Raw genomic sequence first — 26,136 nt, forward strand, 5'->3', positions numbered from 1 at the left:
CTATGATCAGAGAACACTGCCCATCTGTCTTGCTGTGAGGAATAGAACAATTTATCAAGTGAATCATAAAAGTGCCCTCGCTGCCTGCCATTTACCTTGGTCCTAGCCACCACATCGAACTAGGTTTTGTATCTGCTGTAAAGGCATCAATACCCCTCTTTGCTCTAAACCACCAGTTTGGAGTCAGTATATTGAATATGTACAATGTACTTAATTGATATCTGCAATATACTCTTCTTGCTGGCATTTTTTCAGAAATTTAAAGATAACCAATTTATATGTTCTTCTTTGCCCACAGCTCACCAACTTATTTCCCAGTCTCATATTTTTGGTAAAATACTACTTTACACTGCAATTATAAATTTCTTTAATCACAAATGGAAAAATTTGGGAAGAAACATACTTGGGAAAAAGAAAAGAAATGCACATTTAATATTCATGGGTTTCCCCCTTCCCCTTAGTGGAACTAGCGATATAAAACAAGGTCTTAATTTGTGCAGTTATCATTTGATTCTCACCTGAACCTCTGTGCTTATTAAGAGTTCACCGCTGATATGCTAATGCAATAACAGTATAAGGATTTTTGGCATGTCACCTGTATCACAGCCCGTAGATCTCCAAGCACTTCAGAAATGTTTGCAAATTAATTCTCCTTACATGCCAGTAAGTTATATAATTCTCAGAGTCCACAGATAGGTAACAGGAAATTGATTCCTGAGTGGAACACTATTTTGGTTCAGATTAAAGGGAAGAGATAGGAGGGTGACTTAATTAGTGAGCCCATACTCTGTGGCACATTCATGACCAAAAAAAAAAAAAAAATGCTGTTAAGCCAAATATATTAAATGGTAGGTGGCCACATCCGACATTCTCATTGGACAGTGTTTTGAGCATGGGTTTGGGGTCATGGCTCTGGGTTCACAGCCTAGCTTTGTTCTTTCCAAGATCTTGAGCAAGTTTCTTTACTTCTCTAGCTTCACTTTCCTCAACTGTAAACTCAAGGTCATACATACCTACTTTACACCGTTGTTGTGATGATTAAATAAAATAATGCACATCTATCCTGGGATACATGGCAAGCCTCGGAATTAGGTATTTTATTGAATTATTTTCCCCACTGGAATGTATTACCAAAGTCATAGGCTAAGTGAGAAAAGCCAGAACACTAGGATCTCACTTTTCCATCTCTTCAAGAAAAATCAACTTCAAAATCAGATAACTATAAACTCTTTCAAGAATCTATAAATACCCTAGTTTTAGCCACCAAGTCTAACTAGGCTTTGTATAAAAGGTCACATATTATGCAGTTTTTTGTTTGTTTTGTTTTGTTTGTTTTTTTAGAAAGAGAGGAAGGAAGAGAGAGAAACATCAATGTGAGAGAGAAACATCAATCGGCTGCCTCCTGCACTCTCCCTACTGGGGATGGATCCTGCAAAGTGGGCATGTGCCTGACAGGGAGTCGAACTGGACCTCTCAGTCCATGAGATGATGCTCAATCCACTGAGTCACACCGGCTGGACCACATATTATGCAGTTCAATGTCACACTTCTTCTGTGTCCTCATGTATTCATTCAGCAAATGTGTATGGTACACACTCCATAAAGCACGGGCGTAGGTGATGAGAATTCAAAGGTTGGATTGGATAGATACTTGTGTCCCGAAGTTGCTTTCCGTCCAGGACACAGGGACTGGACCAGGTGAAAGAGAGTAGATAGAGGAGGGAAGTTTTCAAACACTCAGTGCCTGAAAATTGGCAGTCTTAGCTGCTGTGGAAGGTTCAAAATACTTATGTTCTTGGATTATAATATGTCTCTCTATAGTTCTCTCCATTATGCCCTCTGTACCCTCAGGTATCCCTTCTTAGCATTATTCCACATCTAAAATCTGAAGTGTGCTGAATTCCAAGTTCTTTCCCCTTCTCAGCTGCAGGACACCTGGAATCCTAGAGAGGGAAGATGTTGTGCAGTGGGAAAAATCACTAAACACTTGGTCTCGTCCATTCTTCCATATGAGTGAGAGTCAACTGGGGAAGCAGAGGGGAGACCACTGATTCTAGGCAGGTGGGGGGTATGCTTGGCAAGCAATCAGACTACTAGAATATAGAGTGGAGAAGTAAGCTTTACCCACAAGTCAAAGCTTACACGTGATTTGTAGGGGAGTCGGTGAGCCTACCCTAAGGTGGTATGCAAAAATGTGCATTTTTGTGGGGGATCCATTCAACAAACTTGTGCATTAACTAGGTACCAGGCTCAGTTCCAGGAACTGGGAAAACATCAGTAAACCAAACTGCCAAAGTTCCCTGCCCTCCTGGAGCTTACACACTAGAGGAAGATGTGGACCACAACTTCATTCTCCAAAAGGGTCTGTGATGTACAAAGTGCTCAGGAATCAAGAATGCTAAACCCATGGGCCTTCCTCAATGCTGTGTATCAGCACCACTTAAGGGAAACATTAAAACTCCTGAGATTCTGGCCCTGGCCAATTTGGCTCAGTGGTTGAGTGTAGGCCTGGGGACCAAAGAGTCCTGGGTTTGCCCCCCCGCTAGGGGCAAGTACCTCGGTTGCAGTTTGTCCCCGGCCCTGGTTGGTCATGTGAGTGGCAGCCACTCAATGTGTTGTCCCTCTCACATCGATGTTTCTCTCTCTCTCGCTCTCCCTCCCACTCTACCTGAACAAAGAATGGAAAATAAAAAAATAAAAAAATGGAAAGGATATATATTTAAATGTATTCCTATATATTAGTTTAAGCTTTAGAAAGGAGTGGAAGAATTATCATCATCATCTAACTTGAAAGCCCAAATGATTTCCCAATTCTCTTTCCACATACTACTACAACTGCTGCTACTAATAGTATAAGTTTTTATTATACACTGCTTAAAAGTATTTACTTTATAAGCTGGGCACTTCACTAGTGTTCGTCCATGTACTAGTCCTAAAACCTCTGAGGCACTGTTATACTCACATAACAAGGGAGAAGCGAAGGCTCTGAGGGGTCACACAGCATGCTCAAGGTCACACAGAGACTGGACCAATGGGAACTTAAATCCAGATCTCAACCCTGGCCGCTGCAGCATCCCAGCCTTCTGAGTCCCTTCCACTCACCTCCCTTATTTAGCACTTGGACTCGCTCCTGTGACCAAAGATGAACACACGTTATAAATCACTTGGGAGACTCTACCGCCCAGGCCGATTTGGGGAGTATTGGGGAAGGCAGCCTTTCAGGCGCAGGGTACTCTTTGCCGGCAGCTCCCGAGCACTGACAGTCGCTCGCTCTACCCCCACCCCCACCCCGGCCCCCGGGCTACGAATTCCGAGAGGTGGCTGCGGTGCCCACGCCCCCGCGGGCGCCGGGACGCGGGTGCAGATCCCACACCCGGGGGTGATCCTTATCTCCTGGCCCCGGAGTGGGTCTGCAGACTTCCCGGCTCAGTCGGGAACTACAGCCGGGGTAGATGACTAACTCCAGAAGTTTTTACTGGAAGGGCTGTTAAAAAGCCCCTAACCCGCTCTAACCATTTGCTTCTTTCCCTCGCCTGTAGTTTTCTCTGTGTCTTAAAAAGTTGGCACCAAAATTAAAGGGTGAAGGTATGTGTGTGTGAGAGCTTGTGACGCTCAGAGCGTCCCAGTTTGGGGGCCCGGAGGGCCACCCGCCGCACCTCCCCTTGCCAGAGGCACTGGCAAGACCCGCTCCAGGACCCGAACCAGCCGGCGCAGCGCAGGCGGGAGCAGGCGCCCACCTCCGGCTCCGGCACCGGGGCATTAGAGGGAGCTGCGGCGCGGGGCGGCGGCGGGGACGGCGGACTGGCTGGGCTGGGGGGCCGACTGCAAGGCCAGCCACTGGCAGAAGGCAATTAGGAGGTTTAGGCCGGCGTGAGTGTGTGAGTGGGAGCGCGAGGGTGAGTGTATGAGCCTCCCCAACCCCCACCTGTGTGAAATTGTTTCAGAATGCCAAAGCCGAAATAACCACGTTTCAAAAGTTGCAAACAGTTGGAGTAAAACACGTGCGCATCCCCCTAGCTCCAAGGGGATTTGCTGCGTCCAGGGCACTGAAAGAAAAGGAGGAATAAGAGGGGTGTATAAAAGGAGGTAACTTGCCTCCTCCAAGAGGGCGGTTTTAGGACCCAAAGGGAAGCACTTTGGAATCTCTCCCTGTGGGAAGGAGGGGTGGGGCAGGCTGGCCGGCAGGCGGCCGCGGGGCGCATGCGCGCGCGTCTCCTCTCGCCGGCCACTGCGCTCGGCGGCGCGGAATAGAATGAACTGTAACAAAACAAGCCGAGCCTTTGTATCTGCTTAAAGGGGCCGCAGGCACTTCCCTCCCGTCCACCCCCTCCTCCCAACCCCCGCTCTGCACAGCGTCTCCAGGGCTCCCAGCAACTGGCTGGAAGGGCTTCCCTCACCGTCAGGAACAGCCCTCCAGCGAGGAAAGGAGAGCCAGGAGGGAGGTAAAGAAGAGACTCCGCATTTCTAAGAGGCAAGAAAGAAAGAAGGAAGGAAAAAAAAAAAAACCCAAGCGGCGCAGAGTGGACTCTGATCCCCGAGAGCACGGCCGGGCGCCGGAACGTGGACCGAGAAGCACCGGAATGCAAACAAAGCTCGCGGGCGCCGGTGCAGGGCTCGCGGGGAAGCCCAGAAAGTTTGTTTTATGATGGCTTGAGTGCGCGAGTGTGTGCAGGGGAGGGAGGCTGCCAAGTTTCTCTCTCCCGTTGCGTTATTTTTTGGGGGAGATGTCTCTCCCATGAACCAGCGGGGGCTTGTGGGCTGTGCAGTGGGGGGCACCTGTCTCTCATTTTATTATTTTTATTTGGGGGGAAGAGGGGTGTAACTCGTCATGTCGAAAGTGATCCAGAAGAAGAACCACTGGACTAGCAAGGTTCACGAATGCACCGTGAAGCGGGGACCCCAGGGTGAGCTGGGGGTGACGGTGCTGGGGGGCGCGGAGAACGGAGAGTTTCCGTATGTCGGCGCGGTGGCAGCGGCAGAGGCGGCGGAGCTTCTCGGCGGCGGCGAGGGCCCCAGGCTGGGCGAAGGGGAGCTGCTTCTGGAGGTGCAAGGAATCCGGGTGTCCGGCTTGCCCCGCTATGACGTGCTGGGAGTCATCGACAGTTGCAAGGAGGCCGTCACCTTCAAAGCCGTCAGACAAGGTAAGACGGGACGCGCCTCCGGGAGGCTTCCAGAAACCGGAACGGCCTGCGGAGCTCCCTCTCCCCTAGGGGGCATCTCGATTTCCCGCTTTCCTCCTCCGAGCGCAGCTTAGAGGGGACTTTGAGGCCGTGCGTCCTCGTGGTGAAATAGACAAAGTTGTGTTGAGGTTGCGAGTTGTTGGCTCACCTGCATTGGGAAGAGGGGGTTGGATTTGCGCCGGGGAGCGGGGGACTTTTCCCAGGCCTGTTTGCCAACCTGTTATCTCAGTCACCAAGTGCAGCGCAGCTTCGCCCGCGCCTGGAGGACGGTTGGGGAACTGAGGCTGGGGCAAAGTGGAGGCTCTCCTGGCCCCTTCGGGCAGCGTTGCAGCAGGCGTAGTGCTGCGTTCTTTTGCCAGTTGTTTGTGTCCAGACCTGGAGAATGGGTGTGAACGAGGAGAAGGTCTATGGTTATTGGACCTCCTCCATTAGAACGTCGTCTTTACCCTGCAACCCTCCAGGTGGGTTCAGGCGCTGGATGTTCTTGAGCCAGCCGCCTGAAGATCCTGCATTCACCCCACAGCTGGATGACGCATGAGTCTTCGCCGTGTGGCTCAGCCCCAAGGCTTGGGTGGAGAGGCTGGGGGAGGAAAAGGTATTTTCACTGAGCTCCAGTCAAGCTCAAGTTGCTGCTGCCACTAACCATCACCACTGTCACCGCTGTCACTATCACCATTAATGATGATGATAAGGATAGGCACACTTCATTATTAACTTACTACATGCCAAACTCTGTAAAATGCTTTCCTTGCATTATCTTGTTCTGAGTCACAAGAATCAGGAGAGTGAGTTGTTCTTATAAACCCCATATAACAGATAAGGAAACTGGGATTGACATTGGTTAAGTTACTTGCCCAAGGTCACACAGATACCAAAATGAGTGTTCGGGGCCCTTGCTGCAGAGCCTTAGCACTGAGGAGGAAGAAGTGGGGAGCTGAAATTTGGGGAGGGGAGCGGCTGACTTGTGAGGAGAGAGTGGAAGCAAAGTCTCAGAAGTCTGTAGAGAAGTAATGGCCTCTTTGATGGCTGGTGTTGGTGGGGAGTCCCTTACCTCTCAGTTGGTGCAGGCAAGGGGTTGTCCCTGGATCAGTTCAGCAGAGCAGGACTCGATTCCCTTAAAGGGATCCCTGGTACTCCCAAGTGTCACACGCAGTTTCTCTCCCATGAAAGCACTGGAGGAAGTGGCAGAGTTGAAGGTGGTGAAAAGTTCCCATGTGTGCCTGCTGGTCTGCAGGGGCAACAGCAGCTTGGGGAACATGTCAAAGGAAAAAAGGGCTGGCTGGTCCTGTCTTGGAAACAGGCCTGTTCCAGATGAAACAGAGGAGGGGGCCAGGCCGAGTAGACTGGACCTTTTAGCTTTGGGAGCTGACAGGCTGGCAGTTATGGAAAGCTCCTTCCATTTATGTCCTCATCTTCCACTTGGACACCTCTAAGAAGCCCTTGAGCAACCAGCCGGAATGAAAAAATCACTTTCTCTGGGGTCCCCTAAGTGTGTGCCTTGTAGTCTTTCCTTTATTCTAAACTGAGTTAGATCTCTTGCCTTATTTCCATACAAGGTGTAAGCTCATTAAAGGAGAGAGTGCTTCATTCACTGCTTATCTCCGCAGGCTTTGCTTGAGGGCCAGTTCCTGGCCTCACCAGAGAATGTGTCCTCATCTGTAAACTGGCTTTCTTGAGGGTATTACATAAGCTAATAAGTGGAAAGTATGCAGAACAGTGCCTGCCTGGCACGTTGTAAGTGCTCAATAAAAATTAGCTATTATTGTTACATTTAAATTGAATTTGAGCAGTTATTTATTTCTAAGTCTAGCTTTTAGTGTTAGAAACCTGGATTATGAGTTTCTTGATAGAACTGTAGAGGAAATACTGTGTGAAAGAATTTGATGGGAGCAGCTACAGGTATCAGTTCAGGGGCATTTTGGAGAAAGTGCTGGAAGAAGGACAGCTGGGGGTACCATCCAGTGGGGGACCTCCAGGTGTCCATTGGGTTCTGTATGGGAGCTTGTTTTTTGGCATCAAGATGCTGCATGTGACTGAACCTCGTCCACGAGTTATCACAGATCCTGGAGGCATTGTCCCAGGGCTGTCTCATCATGGAATTTAGGAAGGATTGGTCAGATAATCAGGTGTGTTTGGAATCAGACACCTCTGGGTTGGAAGGAAATGGTAATGTCACCAAGTGTCATTTTATTTCCCTTCACCCAGAACCATTCCTTGAGCTGCACAGGAATGTTCACGGCAGGTGTGTGTGTAAATCTACTTGTCCTACTTGCAGTGGGCTAGAATAAAGATGTGGACAGGAATGGCCTGGAATCCGCCACAAATGAAAGCTATTTCATGTGATAATTACACAGGCATACCTAGCTCTTTAACATCTTCATTACAGAACCATGGCACTAGAAAGCATTTCACCAGTTTTCTGTTTCCTCTTTTATATTGAGAATATGATCTAAATTCTGACAGAATTGCAGTAACTGTGTCTTCATTACTGTGTTTTAATCATATTAGATAGGCTCATAGTTGGTACATGGTAAAGGAAAACGTTACTTTTGTGTTGTCTGCACCCTGAGCTAGCCACTCCCGGGAACATGGGTCACTGTGGGTGCTCTCGGTATGGAGATGACACATTCTTGTGGAAGAAAAATCTGCTGTTTCTGTTTCATGGCAGTTCTCTGGAAAGATGCAGAGACCAAAATAGTCTGTAGCAAATGGTGTTATATGAAGCAGGACTGGATTGTGAAGGAATAAAATTAAGTGGATCTACCAGGTTGGAGTTGATTCACTTATTTATTTTTATTTTTTAAAATATGTTTTCATTGATTTATTAGAGAGAGAGAAAGGGAGAGATAGAAACATCAGTGTGAGAGAGACACATCCATCAGCTGCCTCCTGCATGCCCCCTACTGGGGATCAAGCCTGAAACCTTGGCATGTGCCCTGTTGGGGAATCAAACCAGGACCTCTCAGTCCACGGGTCAACCTCAGTCCACGGGTCGACCTCAATCCACTGAGCCACACCAACCAGGCTGGAGTTGATTCATTTTAAAGGGAGAAGACAGTCTTTTGTCACAAAGTGCCTAAAAAATTTTATATGTATATGCTATATAATTGTTATTTTATATATATAATGAAGCATATATGGATACTTTATAAGTATATATTTACCTATAGTAAAATACACAATCTTAAGTATATAGTTTGCTGAATTTTCACCATTGTATACACTCATGTTTCCTTCACCCAGATCAAGATATGGAACCCCCAATATTTCCCTCAGGTCCCCTTCCAGTCATTTCTCCCACATTCTCCAGAGGCAAAGGTTGTTTGATTTCTTTCACCGTGAATTATTTTTGTCTATTATTAAAATGCACACAAATGAAATAATGCAGTATGTACCTTTTGTGTCCAGCTTTTTTCATTCAGCAAAATATTTTGGAGATTTCATATTGATGTGTGCGTCATTATTCTTTTTAATTATTGAGTAGTATTCCATTGTTTATATTGAGTAGTATTCCAGGTGGTTTATATTTTTTGCTTATCGATGGACATTTGGACTCTTTATTATTTTGTGGCTATTAACTAGTAGCTAAATGAATAAAGCTGCTATAAATGTTCCAGTTGCTCCACATCTTTGCTAACCTTTGATCTTGACTCCTTTTTGAATTTTAGCCATTCTAGTGTATGTGGAAAAAGAAAAAAGTAATGAAGGAAACTGCTTATAGGCTGTAGCTAGTTGTTATTTAGCACTTGCTTTAGAGTGTGCCAGGCCCTTGGCTAAGCTAGTGCTAGGGCATTTTGCTCTTTATTCCTCATAACTTAGATGTCCGAAACCGGGGTCCAGAGAGTTGGGGAGGCCTTTCCAAGGCTCATACAAGAGGCAGGAGTAGAGCGGGAACTCAGCTTTGTTGGATTCCAAAGCCCAGACTGCTAATTCCTGGGTGAGTGGGTCTCAAAGTGGGGTCCCCAGACCAGTGGCATTAGTATCACCTGGGAACTGGTCAAACATGCACATTCCCACCCCCCATCCCTGATTCTGAAGCTCATGGGGGTACAGCCTGTGGGGTTTTTAGCAAGCCTTCAGGTGAACAGTTTTGAGTACCACTGCCCTAGGATATTGAGAAAATGACATCAGATGAGGGAGGTGACCTGGCTTCCAGGTCAGCCAGCTAGGATCGTCATCTCCCAAGTCACTCTCTTTGGGCCTGGTTTTTTCATGCTAGAAGTGAGTGTGCCCCTTCAGAAAGCAGCAATTCCACGAATAACCCAGACTTCAGAAGTTTAAAATGGTGTGATTGTAGTTTCCCAAACTGGTAATATTATAGGTCACACTTGCATATTTTTGTAGGTGAATTTTGTGGTTTTGCAAAATACTCAGGAACCGAAACAGTCCCTTCACTTTTTTTGAGACAGAACGGAGACAATAAATAAGACACAATTAAAAAACCACAACACCACCACCTGGCCCTTCCCTTACCACAACGAGGGCCGTTCCCTTACCACACACAGTTGAACATAGTTCTCTGTGCCTTTCTTTGCTTTGTTTTGATGTCATGTGTTTATTTTGACCAATTGGAATATATTACAGCAGTTCTATAATAAAATTCTGTTCTCATCTTAAAACCCAGTGCCTTGTCTTTCTAGGTTTCCCATGAGTTCTGCTTCAGGGTCTCTGGGCTTTCGTTTCCTTCCCCGGAGAAGGTCACAAGGTTGACTTCTCCCCTGGTGTCCCTTCAGAGAGACCTTCTTTGAGCTCCGTATCTGGTGCTGTGCCACTAACGCGCAACCACCAGCTCTGGGAGAGGGGAGGCGCTGACGGTAGCATCCCTGGATGGCCAGAGCGCGTGTGATCCGTCCTCCAAGTCCGTGTGAGCTGGCCCAGCACTGCCCTGCCCGGGTGGAAGGCGGCTCCTGAGCCCGCGCCATCCCTCGTCCGGCATGTCTTCATAGCCTTGTCACAGTGTCCCATGACCTTGTTTCCTCTTTATTGTCTGTCTCCCCTCCCACTGGAACGTCCAGTCCATGAAAACAAGGAGCAGTCCTCACGTGTTCACTCTGTTTCTCGGTGCCTTCATGGTACTTGGCAGATCATAGGTGCTCACTAAAGTGCTGGATGCGTGAATGCATTTTCCAGTGTTGCTTCTGAGCTAAGTGCAGACTAGACCATCCACAACATGTTTCCCTCTTTTCTCCCTACTCATCTTTTATTTCTTCTCATGTAGGATCATAAAGTGTTCATTTTCTCGTCACCAGATCTTCCATGTAGCTGGTTCCCTGTGTCTAATAATTTAGACTGAGCTATAAATAAGTAAATGACCGTCAGGCTTAATGAATTATATTTAAGTATTTCTGCCTGTTGACCCTTCTGGAGTTTACGAAGTGAAAATTCAGATGTTCAGCAGGCAGAGTGATGAGGGTTTTTTTCCTGTTGATGTGGGACCTGCTGTATGTTAAGATCCATAAGAATGGCCCCTTTTCTCCGTTTTCTTGTAGTGTTGTCTCTCTGTGCACAGTTTTCCCGGCCAACAGCCAATCAGGTCGTTGCTACAGAAAGGCTTGCCCTTAAATTGTGTTTTGTGTTTATATATCTTTTTTTTTAAAACTTAAACTTTCAAAAATCAATCTGTTTTTGTTCTTGGTGCCAAAAGACCACTCTCCGAAGGATATTTTTAGGTTATACTGGGGAACATTCCACAGCTTTTATAAAAAATAATGCAAGGACATGCAGCCCGACGCGGGCATTGTTTCCAGTGGCTACCCTTTGCCAATGGCTGTGTTGTTGAAAAATAGATGAACTCGACCTCGTGGTGCGATGCATGCAGCTGGCTCAGTGCATGTATTGGCATTCAGTTTCCAGCCAGTTTTAGATGGCAGAATTGATGATATCCACCAAGGGGAATTAAGTGGTTTATAAGCAAAAACATTCTGACATCTCCTTACCACAGGGGTTTATATGAAGGATGTTGCTTTATAAACGATGGTTATTTAATGCAAAACACCCATCTCTGATGTTAGTGGTCTCTTCCTTGAGTTTGTATATATGTGTAACAGGATATACTGATTTTGTATATACTGAGAATAAAGGCTGTCAAATTTGTTAAGGGCTGACATTCACATCCTAAAAAAGTAGGTTACTGCATTCCTGTCTGTCTTCATGCAGCTTGTATGTTGCGATACATAACCTTGAAAACTCCCTGGTAAATACTGGAGCTTTGCTCTCCTGCATCCCAGTGGCTGTCTGCCTTCATGTAGTATTTCTTGTGAATTTGTGTCGATGTTTCCACAGCTAAGCCCCCATGATGTCAAGGCCATGCCTGTCGTATTAGCTTCTGTTTCAGTCAGGTGCCCTAGGGAGGGGCCACTGTGTCTGGATGTCAACTTTTCTGAAGGCATGTAGCAAAATTAGAAAATGTAATTTGAACAATGTCTGCTATGATTAAATAATCTTCTCTTTTTATAGCTAAGTAATTAAATAATAGAATAACCCATTATTTATAATCATTTTTAGAGTCCCTATCTCAGAATGAAAGCCAGAGTCTTTAGAGTGACTCGCAGGGCCCCCCATGATGTGGCCCAGGACATTCCTGCTCTGTCCTGTCCATGGCCTGCTAGTCTCCACCTAGATACCTGGAAGGCTTGCTTCCTCATGAACTTCAGGACTTTTCCAAATGTCACCTTCTCAGTGACATCTCCTCCTCTGACCTCATTATTTAAAACCATAACTCCACGGCCACTTGTTATGCCCTGCTCCCCTTCTCTGCTTTATTTTACTCTGTAGTGTGTAAATAATTTCAAAATAAGTTCCTTGTTTTGTCCCTTCTTTATAGAACGTAAGTCCCAAGAGGGCAGGGATGTGTTAGATCCTGTTCTCTGCTGCCTCCCAGCACTGAGTAGTCCCGGTGCAGAGTCGTTGTTCAAGTATTTCCTGACATCCACTGTCAAATATAGAACTAGAATCAATCTCTCCTGAGCCCTGTTGCCTCTAAAAATTCTGATATTTGAAAGTCTCTGACAATTTAGGTAGTTCGTGATGGATCATGTTTAACTTGCTAAGGGCTTAACATTTGCAGTCTCTGACTGGGGCTAAGTAGAGCTTAGCTGATTGATGTGGAATGTTCTCGAAGACAGTGAGCATTGCTGGCCTGCTTCTGTTGGTCTTCATACAGTTTTAGGGCTGCATGTGTTGCGTGTCAGGGGCCTTGGGAAACTTACCAGCCTCAAATGGACGGTGAGGTTCTCCTGGCACCAGTCAGCTGTGCGCATGGACTTTCTGTTACCATCTCCAGCGTCATAAGAACAAGTTATGTAAGAGAATTACATTCTCATGGCTAAGGTGTCAACATCACCATTACTGTCAACGGAGGCATTTGGTGGGCCTTTAATGGATGTAGTTATGTGTTCCACACTAAGGCTAATCTTTCAGTCCATTATGAGATAAGATTCAAAGCTCTCTTTATGGACAGTGGTTAGATGGTGCAATTAAAAGGCAATTATGCCCTGATTATAAGCCATGTTTCAAAATTATTGCAATATACAGTGTTAACAGGACTGCAGTACTGCTTATAAAATTATCCACAAATATCAATTTCTCGATGCGTGGTAGACTCACAGGTTTCGGACTCGGGCTGTCGGGGGTTAGAAGGCAGGCTTTTCCCGTTCTTTAGCAGGACGACCCAGGGTGAGAGACTTCACCTGTTTGTGCCAGGATTTCTCCCTCAGGAAACAGGGGTAATAATGATACCTACTTCCTAGAGCTGATGGAGGACTAACATGAGATTTAAGTAAACCAAATGGCGTAGGGCCCAGCACATAGAGAGTGCTCAGTAAATGTTTTCCATTATTATTTGAATATTCCCTGTCCGAATGCACTTGGAAGAGAAGAATCTCTTGAGAGATGGAGAGGATTGTGTTACATAGTTCCCTGGAGAGCTTTTCAAGTCTAGAAAAGTACCTCATTTTTCTGCATGATTCAGATGCTGCTGTTTTAAAAGCCTGGGATTAGTTCAGACAAGTAAGAAGGAAACCTTTAGACCTCACCAAGCGTAGGTGGAGGTCTGAGCTGCCTGAACGTTTCCCACATTGTCACTGGTGACAACTGATTCTAGATGGTCGTCAGGCTCCAGGCTGTGGTAAGGCATGAAGGAAGGACAGATCCTCTCCCTGTTTCCTGGGGGTCCTGGGCAGCAAGGATCCTTGAGAACTTGACACTGAGGTCCTTTGATCTTCCTGGCACCATACCAGGGCTCCCGGATCAGGACTGGCTGGGCAGACAGTGGAACTTGGTCTTATAAGGGTTTGGAATCAGACTGATTGGGTTCAAGTCCAGGCTCAGTCACTTCCCAGCTGAGCCACTGTGGGCACAGTAACCTCCCAGAACCTCAGTTCACCCGGCGGAAAATGAGAATAATACTTCATAGGGTGGTTATGGGGATTAAATGAGAATGTATGCAGAACACTTAGTCTTTTGCCTGGCACCTGAGTAGCACTACTGAAATACCTTCATGGTGGCAGCTGCGATTATTTTCACATGAGAAATGGAGACTCCTCGGTGAGTTCCTCTAAAGCAGTGGTTCTCACCTGGGGAGATTTTGTCCCCTCCCCCCTCCTCTCCCCCTCCCTTCCCCCTCCCTTCCCCCTCCCCAGGAGACATTTGGCAATGTCTGGAAACATTTTTGGTTGTTAACAACTGAGGGTGGGACGTGCTACTGGCATTTAGGGGGTAGAGGCCAGGATGCTTCTGAGCTGTACAGTGCCCAGGACAGCCACATGCCAGAGAATTCTTAGCCCCAAGTGGCAGTAAGGCTGAGGCTGCTCTGAGGTGAAACTTCATGGTTAAGATTGGGACTCTGAATTAGGAGTGGTAAACTAATAATCATAATATTATGTATTGATTTTTTTAATTAAAAAATTTTTTAAATTAGTTTACATTCAATATTATTTTATATTAGTTTCAGGTGTACATCATAGTGGTTAGGTAATCATATACTTCACAGAGTCTCCCTCCCTCCACTGATAAGTCCAGTGCTCACCTGGAACCATACATAGTTATCACGAAATTATTGGCTGCATTTCTTATGCTGCAGTTCACATCCCCGTGACTGTTTTGTAACCACCAGTCTGTGCTTCTCAGTCCTTTCACCTCTTATGCCCAGTCTCCCAACCCCCTTCCCATCTGGCCTCCATCAGTCTGTTCTCTGTTGATCTTCTGACATACCACTGACATCAGGTTACGGTTTCACCTGGGTAGATGATGTCATTGTCATTTTAGCCATGCAAAAATTAGCTGGAGAGGTCAGGTAATTTATCCTGGCCTCAGGCAGCTGCCACAGATGAGGTTCAAGCTTGGATCCTGGTTCCAAAATTCTTATCCTTGGTTTTGTCCGGAAAAAGGACCAGGTCCTGGGGCATCCAGTCTAAACCACCAGCAGCAGGGTAGATGGTGAAGACCAACACTCCTCCGTCCTGGGTCTGACGGGGCTCTCTTATGTAATGAGTTTGGAGAAGGAAGATGTCAGTTGTTTAGAAAGAATTCACATTGGCTGTCCACGTAGGAGTGGTAGAAGGTGAAGTGGAGAAAGCTGTGGATAGGTGCACAGTGATGAAGTATCTGTGCGTCTGGACTGGCCGTGTGCAGCAGCCGGGAAAGTTCTTGCGTACGCGAGATGTGGTGGCGCCTGGTGGCCCGCTCACCCCGTTAGGTAGAGAGCTGAGACAGCTGCTGCAGGTGTTCAGAGCTGTAGTCCACGTCCAGGTGTGTGAGCTGCCTTTTGCTGGTTTCGGCCCATGGCTGTTAACTGATCGGTTCTCCTTGTCTTTTCTTCCCACCCTCCGGTCTGCTGTAATTTAATACATCTCAGAATTTTTCTCTGGTCTGTTTCTACATTAGAAATGTTCGACTCCATGTCCTTTTACTGTGGGAGTCAGTGTGGATGCACCTCTCAGAGGCTGTCGCAGTGCTGCCTCAGAAAGCAGACGTGCCAGGTGGCCCCGCCGAAGACAGTCCTGGAAACACCCGTGGACAGAGCTGCTACCTGTTCTGTTTCCCTCCGTCTGTTTGCTCCGGTCTCCCCCACAGCCTGCCGATTCCCTCGTCCCCGTGCTGTCCCCGTGCTGCCCTTTCCCGCGAACGTGCGGCTTCAGGAGTCGCGGCGACTTGTCATTGCAGCCTTGCGCTCCTCTGCCCTGGGTGACGTGGTTCTGGAATTCCCGAGGCCAGCGTCCCTGTGTTCCAGCTTCTGCAGTCTCTGCCCTCTGTAGGTGCTCACCACATATTTGCCGCATCGAATTGCATAACTTTTAAATAAATAAAAAATGCTTGCCTAAGATCTTGTTGGCTAGAAAATCCACGGCTTATTTTTAAGGCATATTAAATATACTTAGCCATATGTCTGATTTTTCCGTGATGATTTAACATGGTTGTCTGCCAGTTGTTGTAGTATTTTGAACTGGAGAGAAAATATTGAATTAATTGTGTTAAAGGTCGCAGAGGGCCTTTATTCTGACCAGATGTGTTCAGTGATTGAACCTCTTGCTATGTAGTGTGGCCACAGAAGGCATCACTTTGGCTTGATTTAAATAGAGTCAGTTTTTCACCACCTGGATTCTTGGCCAAGTGTTGGAATTTACATCTGATAGGGAAAGCCAGTCATTTCCGCCTCCAACTATCAGCCTGTCCAAGTCTGTGTGACTTGGTTAAAAATTAAAAACTCAAGATCAAGTTGTTAAAAAAGAACTTTCTTCGGTTAGGAGCATTTATTTATGTATTGACTTATTTTAAAAAGCATAGGCATCTAGATTTTGGTTTCTAATTTTTTAAAAACTCAGATAGTGTTATTACCTGGTGTGACTGTCAGCCACTGTCCATAGTTGGTCTGGGCTTCTACAGCTTATGTTTTTTGCTGAAATTTAATCTTGTCCCCTCATTTCAACACTGTGTGTGATACAGAAAACAAATGTGACTATAAAAGTAAAAAGTGTCCACTGCTTATTTACTGCAGAGAAATACATGTGTTAACACCTTATTTATTTATTTATATTTAACATACAAACATACATGTTTTTTAGAGACTTATTAGGGTCTTTCCTTATGAAAATTGGATCACACAATACATGCTTTGTGCCTAACAATATAACCTAGACATTTTTTCTTTACTGTATACATATCTACTTTACCATTACAATTTTTGGTTGTATTTATAATATATTAAACTATGCTTTGGTTGTATTATAACATATTAAACCATTGTAATATATTTAATATATTATGATATATTAAAGGATGAACATTTAGGCTGTTTTCAGTTCTCTATTTTTCACACACATTGGTGAATATTCTTATACATATGTTTTAGTGAATTTCGTTATTGTCTTCAGATAGGTATTTACAGTTCTTGGCCCACATGAATTTTATCTTTTTAAGACTTACTACCTAGCCCAGCTGGTGTGTCTCAGTGGATTGAGTGTCGTGCCATGGAGTGAGAGCTCCCGGTTCGATTCCAGGTCAGGGCACAAGCCCAGGTTTGGGGCTTGAATCCCCATCAGGGGGCGTGCAGGAGGCAGCTGACCAATGTTTCTCACATCGATGTTTCTCTCTCTCACTCTCTTCCTCTCTCTCTAAAAAATCAATAAAAGTATGTTTTAAAAAAATATTTAATACCTACCTCTTCAGAGAGCATGTCAACTTATATTCCTGCAGCCAATATGTGAGAGTTTTGTATTTCTTCACTTATCTCATTTATAATAGATACTACCTAGTACTGGAATTATAATAGTCATCATAAACTTACATACTGAGTAGGTATTTGAAAAGACATTAGGGAGCGGTGGGGACTGGGGTGAATCGGAAGGTCATGTCTTGTTCAGAGGAAGAAGCTCCTTCGCTTCAGCTCCTTGTTCTCACGTGGGAACACTGGCTCAGTGTTGCCAGATTGTTCATGTTTTCAAGAGAACCCAGAAGCTTGAATTTGTTAAAAACAAAACAAAGCCAAAACCCCCCCCCCAAACCTGCCAATTTAAAAATGTTGGTTCAAAGTTATTTCAAAAGCATGGATGAACCTAACAAAACACATCTGGGATCCATATTTGGTCCTCAGGCGACGCGCTTGCAACCTCTTATGTATTTGTCTCTGACTCGACGTCTCTCACACTTCATCTCTTTGAGAGCAGTGATCGCGTTTCTTACCTTTGCCGTGTTCTCAGGGCCCCGGAGAGTGGCCAGCTCGCAGGGAGGGTCTGTGAGTGTGAGTCGAAGTGAATAATAAGTTCCAGAAGTGGTCTGGTTTGTCCTCTAGTCCCAGTAAGTTTATCTGAGGCCCACTGGTCATAGCTTCTCCTTTCTAGTTGTGAGGAGCAGGGGGAGAGGGTATATTTTGACAGCTGATCACAATTCTTGGAATATTTTGTCTCATGGTTCTGGTCTGCTGACTCAGAACTGGGTGCAAAATAACATCTTGATGATGACTTTCTATGAATATGTACTGGAAATATTACATATATATTCTCTGCTTATAAGTGATTTTACTGTGAAATGTGTGGCCTTACAAATAAAAGAATGAATAAATTTTATGTAAATCTTTTAGTGAGGTTTGGGTTTCAATATAGCTGGGAAGATCCTAATAATATGACTAGTTTGGACTTTCTCCAGATAAATAAGGCCCCTAGTCTTTTTTCCAAGAGTGGATGCTTTCAGAACATGATTAACCTCTGAGACCGGTTGTCATCTGTTTTTCAGGGACAGCGTTATACCGTAGCTTTGTGTTTTGAAAACCAGTGCAGCCCTCTGGCTTTCCTGCCTGCGTCGTGGGTTGCTCTGCATAATTCATGTTGGGCACGGGGTCTGCGGCAGCAGGGCGAGGAGAGGGGCGCAGGTGATTCAGAGTCAAAATTAAGTCAGTGCAGTTTTTCTGTCAAGGAGCCAGGCAAGGAAGGGCCTCTATAAAGTGAAAACGCCCAACATGGAGTTCACATCCTGCTCGGTTTGGATTGGGACTGTGTTTCTATTCTTTAAGAACATTCTGACAGGCTGTCTAGGAACTCAAAGTTTAGATAGGATATTCTATATGTAATTTAGGACTTTGGATGTGAGATAAAACTCAGTTTCAAGTTTCGACCACTGTATGCCCTGATCCCCTTCCTTCTTTATTATAATTTGGGGCACCCACAGTTTCCCTAAGTTGGCATGAACTTTGGCTTCTGTTTCTTCAAAATGCTTAAGGATAAGATGTAGCAGGAAAAGCTTATATTCCATGGTGTTTTAGTTTAGGCAATCCTTGATAGAATTCCTGAGCTCTGGTCTTTGGCAAAGGGAAGAGCCTTGCCACAGTGAGTCATGCTGTAGGGCAAAGCCACGGTTATACACCTCCATCGTGTCTGTGAACATTATTTACAAAGCACAGTGTTCTCTCAATATTGACATAGTGTACACAGCTTATTATTTAGAAGAGAGAAGTCAGAGAGATAGGATGCCCAGCAAGGAAAAAATTTATGTAGCTGTTGTCTATTTTTGTCTCTTTAAATCTGTGGGAAAATACTGCTATAAGTAAGAAAAGGCCTGGCTTTTGTAAGCTGTGTGAATCTGTTTCTGAGGTTCATTTTAGCTAAAAATGGAAGTTCAAGCAATTCTACGTGAGATAATTATCTCACAAGGAGATGATTGTGAGAGGAAGGCATTAATGGGAATATGATAGCTGGTTACTATTGAAGTCTTTTTTGGCAAAAGGAGCCTATCTGCTTTAATAAAACATGGTGAGTCACCTTGTTGCCTGGATTCCTAAGGGGAAAGAGATGTTCTGAAAGGGGTGCGGGATCTCTGCAGCCCCGTGCACCTGCTCCTGGGTGCTAATGTTCACCCGACGGCTGCCAGCAGATTGCGGGCAGAACTGCTTGGAGAAGATGATCAGCTTTGGAAGTAGTGGCCCACAAATTCAGTTTGCATGAAAGGAAAGCACATCAGAGTTACCTGGGAGAGTTTTCAGGCTGTGGGTGTCTGGGGTGACTTCATTAGTGGTGCTGACTCATGTCTCCCTGCCCAGAGCAGACTGATGCCCCAACTCCAAAGAATGGTCATCACACACAGCCACTGTGAGAATCTTCCAGAGTGTTCATTCATTATGGGGATCACTAGGCCCTAGTCCAGACCTACGGAATCAGAGTCCTGGGTGGTGGGCGCTGGGAATCCAGTGTTTAAGAAAGTTCTGGCTGATTGTGGGAAGTCCTAAAATACTGGCCTTTTCAGTTCCAGTTTCCTAATAAATGATGGCAACAGACCCCACTCGGTATTCAAAGGAACACTGATTAGGGGAGAGGGTAAAGAACAGGCAGACTAATGAGTCATTTGAGGTACTGGTTCTAGGGCGGCAGACGCTGGGTGTGCACACGTGCAGGTGGAAGGTCGGTTTCTTGCTTCCGGACCCTGGCCTCAGGGTAGTAACTTAGAGGGCCCTCTTCCTCAGCACCACACCTGCCTTTTAAAACAGCAAAGGAACTCTGGAGGAAAGACAGTATTATTAGCCAACAGAACATTCTGCAGTAATGGGAATGTTCTTTATCTACTCTGTTCATTATTTTATCCACTAGCTACGTGTGGAAATTGTGTACTTTTATTGTGGCTAGTGTAGCCTCATTTCATTAGCCACACTATGAAAATGAACATTTTGCCCTGGCTCAGTGGTTGGAGTGTTGGCCTGCGGACCAGAGAGTCCGAGTTCAGTTCCTGCTAGAGGCATGTACCAAAAAAAAAAAAAAAAAAAAAGAAGAAAGAAAGAAAATGAACATTTTCATATTATTTACATTTAATTAATTTAAATTTAACTTGAAGTAGCCATACGTGACTGGCTAGTGTCTACCAGAGTGAACAACACAAGAGACGATGCCATTACAAATGGTGAGGACAGTCACAGTTCCTTGGTGTCATATTTACCTGCTCCATGAAGAAGAGGCTAGAGTGACACTTTGGGTTGATCCTTGTAAAATGTGAAAGCTTGGGATTGGTGGTTTTTAAGTGTCCTTTTTATCTTTTTCCCAATATATTTACTGGTGACAGTTTTCTTAAAGAAGCTCAGTGATGGCACTCCCCCAGTGAAGTCATTTACAAGGGACAGATATGTTCCACGAGGCATGACGTGTTCCTGTGGATGGCTGTCTCCAGCAGCTGATATCATGGACGACTGAAGAAATGATTTCACTTAGAGTATTTTGCCAAGAAGGAGATTCTGCGTTACATTGGGGTTTCATAAACTATTTTATCACCTTGATACTTTTGGTAACAAGTAATAAAAAACAACTTGAGTGCCTTAGACAACAAAGGGGATTCGCTGATGAATGTAAATAAGACTTTCAGAAGAAAGGGAGCTTCAGGTAAGGTTTGATCGGGACATGGGTCATGTTTCTCTGATTTGCTTCAGAACAACCATTAGCCCATATGACACCTTTGTTCGAACCAGAAATCATACATTTTCTGGGCAGACACATCCCAGCAAGGCCTGGAGAGCACCTGTAAGAACATAACCTAGATGCTGTTAGGGACAGTCTTGGTTCTCTCGGTGCTGCACTCTTCATTTTGCTGCCTTTGGCCTCAGGATGGCGTCTCTTGTTTGCAGGTGAGCGACTGGCAGAAGGGAGTGACCTGCCTGCTTGTTTGCAGGGAAGTGGCTTAGGCCTGCAGTCCCTAAACCAATCATTGACGTTTATGCAAATCAGCACTCACTGGCTGTGGGGGTGAGGTCAGTGCTCATTTAGGCCATGTGACTTACACTGGGGAGGACTGTAGGTACTGTTAGGAAGGGAGACACCGTGGGATGGATGCTAGTAACTGAGGCCCGATTCTTGCATCTGCCCCCAGCGTGATGGTGAATTTAGAGAGAGTCAGATTGAACAAGTGCCATGGGAAACTCAATTGTAATTGAGTATAGATGAGGCAAGAATTAAGTCTTTGGATATGAGTTTACTAGTTGATGGATTCAAGAATAGTAATAGCTCCATTTATTGACCCGTTGTTATTGTAGCCCTGCTATATCGGCTCTTTACAGAAAATGCTCAGGATGCCATAACAAAATGCCACAGACTGGGTGGTTTGAACAACAGACATTTTTTCACAGTTCTGGGCTAGAAGTTCATGATTAAAGTGAGTGGAAATTTCAGTTTTTGGTGAGGACTCTCTTCCTGGCTTGCAGATGGCTGCCTTCTTAACTTTGGTGTTTCTCTTATAAGGGTACTGATCTTACTGGATTAGGCCCCACCCTGTGTCCCCATTTAATTCTCATTACTTCCTTCAAGGCCCCATCTCCAAATATAGCCACGCTGGGGGTTAGGGAGTCAGTGTGTATTTGGTGGTAGTGGTGGGGCAGAAATATTCAGTCAGTGACAATAGACATTTCCTTGTTTATTTCACAGTAACTTTTGAAGTAGATATTATTTTACCTATTTTACTGATGAAGACACTGAAGCTTAGATCAAGTAATTTGCTTCAACTCAACAGTTAATAAGCAACAATTCTAATCTGGTTCTAACTCCAGAACCCAGGCTGTTAAACAGTTTTTAAGACCAGTAGTTTCAACCCAGGTGGTGTTGCTCCCATCCTCCACCCCGAACAGCAATGTCTAAAGACAGTTTTGGTTGTTACAGCTGGGGAAGGGCTACTGGCGTCTACATGGGTAGAGACTCAGGAGGCTGCTAAACCTCCCACAATGGATAGGACAGTTCCCCGAAACAAGGGATTATCTGGCCCCAGATGTCAATAGAACCAAGATTTGGAAACCCAGGTGTAGACTGTGTTACCTATTTATAGGCCCTCCTTCAGTAACTCACCACTCTACTTTCTTTTTTTTTTTTTTATCCTCACCCGAGGACATTTTTTCACTTTTTGTTCAGACAGAGTGGAAGGGAGAGAGAGGAGAGAGAGAGAGAAACATCGACGTGAAAGGGACACATCGAGTGGCTGCCACCCGCACGACCAACCAGGGCCGGGGACAAACTGCAACCGAGGTACATGCCCTTAGCGGGAACCAAACCCGGGTCTCTCTGGACTGCAGGCCGACGCTCTAACCTCTGAGCCAAACTGGCCAGGGCTCACCACTCTACTTTCATGGGAACACTCATCACATCTGGAATTATTTATTCTGTCCCACTGAGTGTAATTATCTTGAGGGCAGGAACCTGAGTCATGTATTCTAGTATTATGGCAGGGCAGTACCTGGCACCTGGCAGGTGAGCAGCATAAACATTTGCTAAATGAATGAATGCATGCAGGAACAACCCAAATGGCTTCCTTCTTGTGGTGGGTAGGTGTTTTCAGATGTTGGCAGGGCTCGGGGAAGATATGAGAATTAGCCAGATGCGCTGAGCAGTACTGGTACCTGTGGGGACACCCTGGATCCCAAAGGGCAGAGCGAGAGAAGAGCACACACGTTTTGGTGTGCTGGCCAACTTGAGAAGCAGTGACTAGAAGAGGAGATACATAGCTAGGACCAACCTGCACTGTGCAGAGTGAAGTGGGAGGCTGAGCTTGTGGCTGATTAGGACCCTGAGCACTCGGAAGGCGTCTGTCCGCACTGCTGATCACAGCTGTCTCTTCAGACACCGTTCTAGGCCATGGAACGTGCACTTCATGACATAGCAAGGTTCTATTTGACTTCTAAAAAACTGTGCTAAAATATATGTAACAAAATTTACCAGTTAGACTATTTTTAAGTGTACAGTTCAGTGGCATTAAGTATATGCACCTTGTTATACAACCATCACCACCATCCATCTCTCAAACTTTTTCATCATCCCAAACTCTGTACCCATTAAACACTTACTCTCCTCCCCCAGTCCCTGGTAACCACCACCCTACTTTCGGTCTATAATTCAGACTACTCTAGGTACCCACGTAAGTGGATCATACAGTATTTGTCTTTTTCTGCCTTATTATTTTACTTAATATAATGTCTTCAAGGCTCATCCATGTTCTAGCATTTGTCAGAATTTTCTTCCTTCTAAAGGCTGAATAACATTCCATCCTATGTATGAACTGTGTGCAGTTTATCCATTCTTCTGCCAATGGACATTTGGGTTTCCACCTTTTCTGTTTGATTATCGTCTTCCTTCTGCCCATGAAGCAGGTGCAGTTAGAGCTACTTGCTGTCTTGGCCTCCTCCCTTCAGCGTTGCTTCCTTTCTCATTGCTTTGCCTGGCCTTGCCAGGTCTCTCAGGAGCACCACCTGCCAAATGTCTCTAACTCCGAAGATGGGGAATGTTTCCTCGTCATCTCTTCGGCACCGAGAGCAGTTTGCTAAGGGTGTGCATATTGGTCAGCTGATCTTAGGGGCTTCAGTCGCACCATCAGCTTTGACCTGGCCGACATTCCACCCTTCTGGGTTTGAGGCCCTACGATCAGTGGTTATGCTCACCAGCTTTGCATGTCAGGTAGTCCGGGCTCCAATGCAGCCCCACCGCCCACCTGCTCTCTGACCTTGGGTGTGTGACTTTCCTGTGGCACAGTGATAAGAATACACACCTTATATGGATTAAGGAAATGTTGCAGGGAAACTCTTGGCATGGAACATAGAGCAGAGGCAGTGTTGAATCAATGATAGTTATTATTATATTAGATTTGTCAGTTTTCCTCTTTTGAATCTGGTAACTTTTTATTTTAGGTTTATGGAGGCGCTGAGTTGACTACATAAATGACTCCAGCCACTTCTGTGTAACACTCTGGGATTTAATCTTCCTTCCTGGCACTACCACCGTCTCTTAGGTTTCACGGAGCTGAATTTATTGGACCAAATTTGATAGAAACACATTCTTAGTATCTGTGAATCTTCATGTTACTTCCCTTCGATCCTTGCTTGAGGTCTGAATTTAGTCACCACTCTGTAGGAAGCTAGAAACGATTATAGCACAATTAAATGATTCTGGAGTCTTTAGAATTCTAGAATGATTGGTGTAAAGACAGAAGGGTAGCAGGCATTTTGCAGTAAACTTTATGCCAGGGTAGATGCATGGTTGGGTCAGTTTTTCTTTCAATGGGTTGTTCCAGCTATGAATGAGGTAAAGAAGGAGCCACTAGACATTTATTGCTTATAAAAAGTTATGTATGCTTTTATCTCATTTAATCCTCACGGTATGCTATACTTGGCTGTAAGTGCTCTGTATTAGCTCATTTACTCCTCAAACAACTCTATGAAGTGGAGGTACTATAATCATTTCCAATTTGCAGAAGAAATCGAGGCTCAGAGAAGTGGAGATATTTTCTGCCCCTGCGGGGTCAGTGGCCAAGCCAGGATACAAACCAGGGCCTCAGGAGCAGCAATGATGGATGCTGTTGCTGGCACTGGAAGCTGGTTGGCTGTGTCTCCGCTTACTGATGAGCAAATGGGTTTCCCTGGGATCAGCAGAGCCAGAGCTTTGTGGCCTGGTCTTTGCTGCCACATCCTGAGCTGATTTGGATTTGCCACAGCTGTCTTCATGTGTCATTTAGTCCACTGTGTCTTTCTTTTTACATTTTCCCAAACCAGTTAGGAGAAGTTCTGCAAGTGATGCCACACATCCCTGTGGCCATCATGGGGTGACGTGGCGCTGACTGGCGGTCCCATTTTATTTCTACTTCCAAGCGATCTCAGAGTCTGCATCTTTATAATGTCTGTGCCTCTGTTTCTTCATCTGTAGAGAGAATGCTGTGCCACATGTATAGATGTGAAGACAAACTACTAGAATCCCATGAGGTCAGTGATTGCACCCATCATGAGGACATGGTCTCTTGGCTGAGTGCCAGCAGTGTGCCGGTGGACTGAGGATTTGCAGTAACCCGCCTGGGGCTAGAAGTTCCTGACACAGTGGGCAAGTGCAGTGAATCATTCCCCGAATGGTTGGAATGTGCAGTCATGTTTCCTGTCTTGGGCAGCCGCTGCCGTAGAACTGCAGGAATGTTTGTGGACCTGAAGGCTACAGTGGGGGTCGAGTCCAGGATCCACTGGACTGGAAGGACCTCGGTTGAACCCGGCCTCAGAGACCTGGAATTTGCCCTCTATAGGATTGTTTCATCTGTCCCTGCTCTCGCTACTCATTTTATTTTTAGAATAAATACAAGGTGGGACAAAAGCAGGTTTATAGTTGTTTGTATGGGAAATAATACAATAATCAATAAATAATAACACAAGAATAAAGTCTGTTTCATGTAATCACAACTGCAAGCCTACTTTTGCTGCACCCTGTACTTGGTTCCCTGGTGGGAGGGGCGCGGGCTGGTGAGTAGGGTCAGGCTACCTGAACAGTGACTGCACGAAGTCGCAGGATATCGCCTCTGGAAATCTAGTCCACACACATAAAGGATTTATATTTTATGAAAGAATCTGCCTGTGAGTCAGAGTAGATGGTTTGGGGACTCTGTTGACTTCTCTCGAACGTGATAGTTGATGCAGTGCAAGGGCCCAGACTCTGGAATGTGTTCCGGGTCAGGCTCTGGGTCAGGCAGGAGCTGAATGCCCTCTTCACCTCTGGTTTTGGGAGACTCACAACCTCTTTACGTCTCAGCTTTCTTATCTGTAAGGTACCTACCTCCCAGAATGCTTGTGAGGATTCAATAAGATAATGCATGAGAAATACTCATCAGCGAGCATAGTACATGCTAAGTGCTCAATACATATTAACTATCATTATTATTTGATCCAGTGCGCAATGGTAATTAAAGGCTCCATTCAGCAAACATGAGCAAAGACCTAGAGGCAGGAAAATTCCTAGCACACCCACGGCTCAGACTGCCTGGGGTTGAGGAGGGAACACCAAGGAAGGAACGGATTGAGATAGCATGTTCCCTTTATCAACTTGGCAGAAATTCGGAAGTATTCATTACCTGTTGGTTTTGATATGGCTTGTAAAGGCTTTTTGGAGAGCATTTGGGAAGAATCCATCAAAAAATGGTAACATTTTCACTTTGTATTCCCACCATTAGAAACCTATTCTCTGGAAATACTCAAACCTATACA

The 26,136-nt window shown here is 45.4% G+C and overlaps 1 protein-coding gene across 2 annotated transcripts in view; it reads left to right on the plus strand.

Moving 5' to 3' along the window:
- Window positions 1-4,828: 4,828 nt before the first annotated feature.
- Window positions 4,829-26,136, plus strand: part of MAGI1 (membrane associated guanylate kinase, WW and PDZ domain containing 1) — a 574,287-nt gene continuing 552,979 nt past the window's right edge. For both annotated transcript variants that reach the window (XM_036266477.1, XM_036266478.1), the window contains exon 1: window positions 4,829-5,141. In XM_036266477.1, the coding sequence (XP_036122370.1) occupies window positions 4,829-5,141 (313 nt within the window). The remainder of the gene's footprint in view (window positions 5,142-26,136) is intronic.

Source organism: Molossus molossus, unplaced genomic scaffold, assembly GCF_014108415.1.
Source record: "Molossus molossus isolate mMolMol1 unplaced genomic scaffold, mMolMol1.p scaffold_m16_p_18, whole genome shotgun sequence".
In the NCBI taxonomy this organism is placed as follows: Eukaryota; Metazoa; Chordata; class Mammalia; order Chiroptera; family Molossidae; genus Molossus; species Molossus molossus.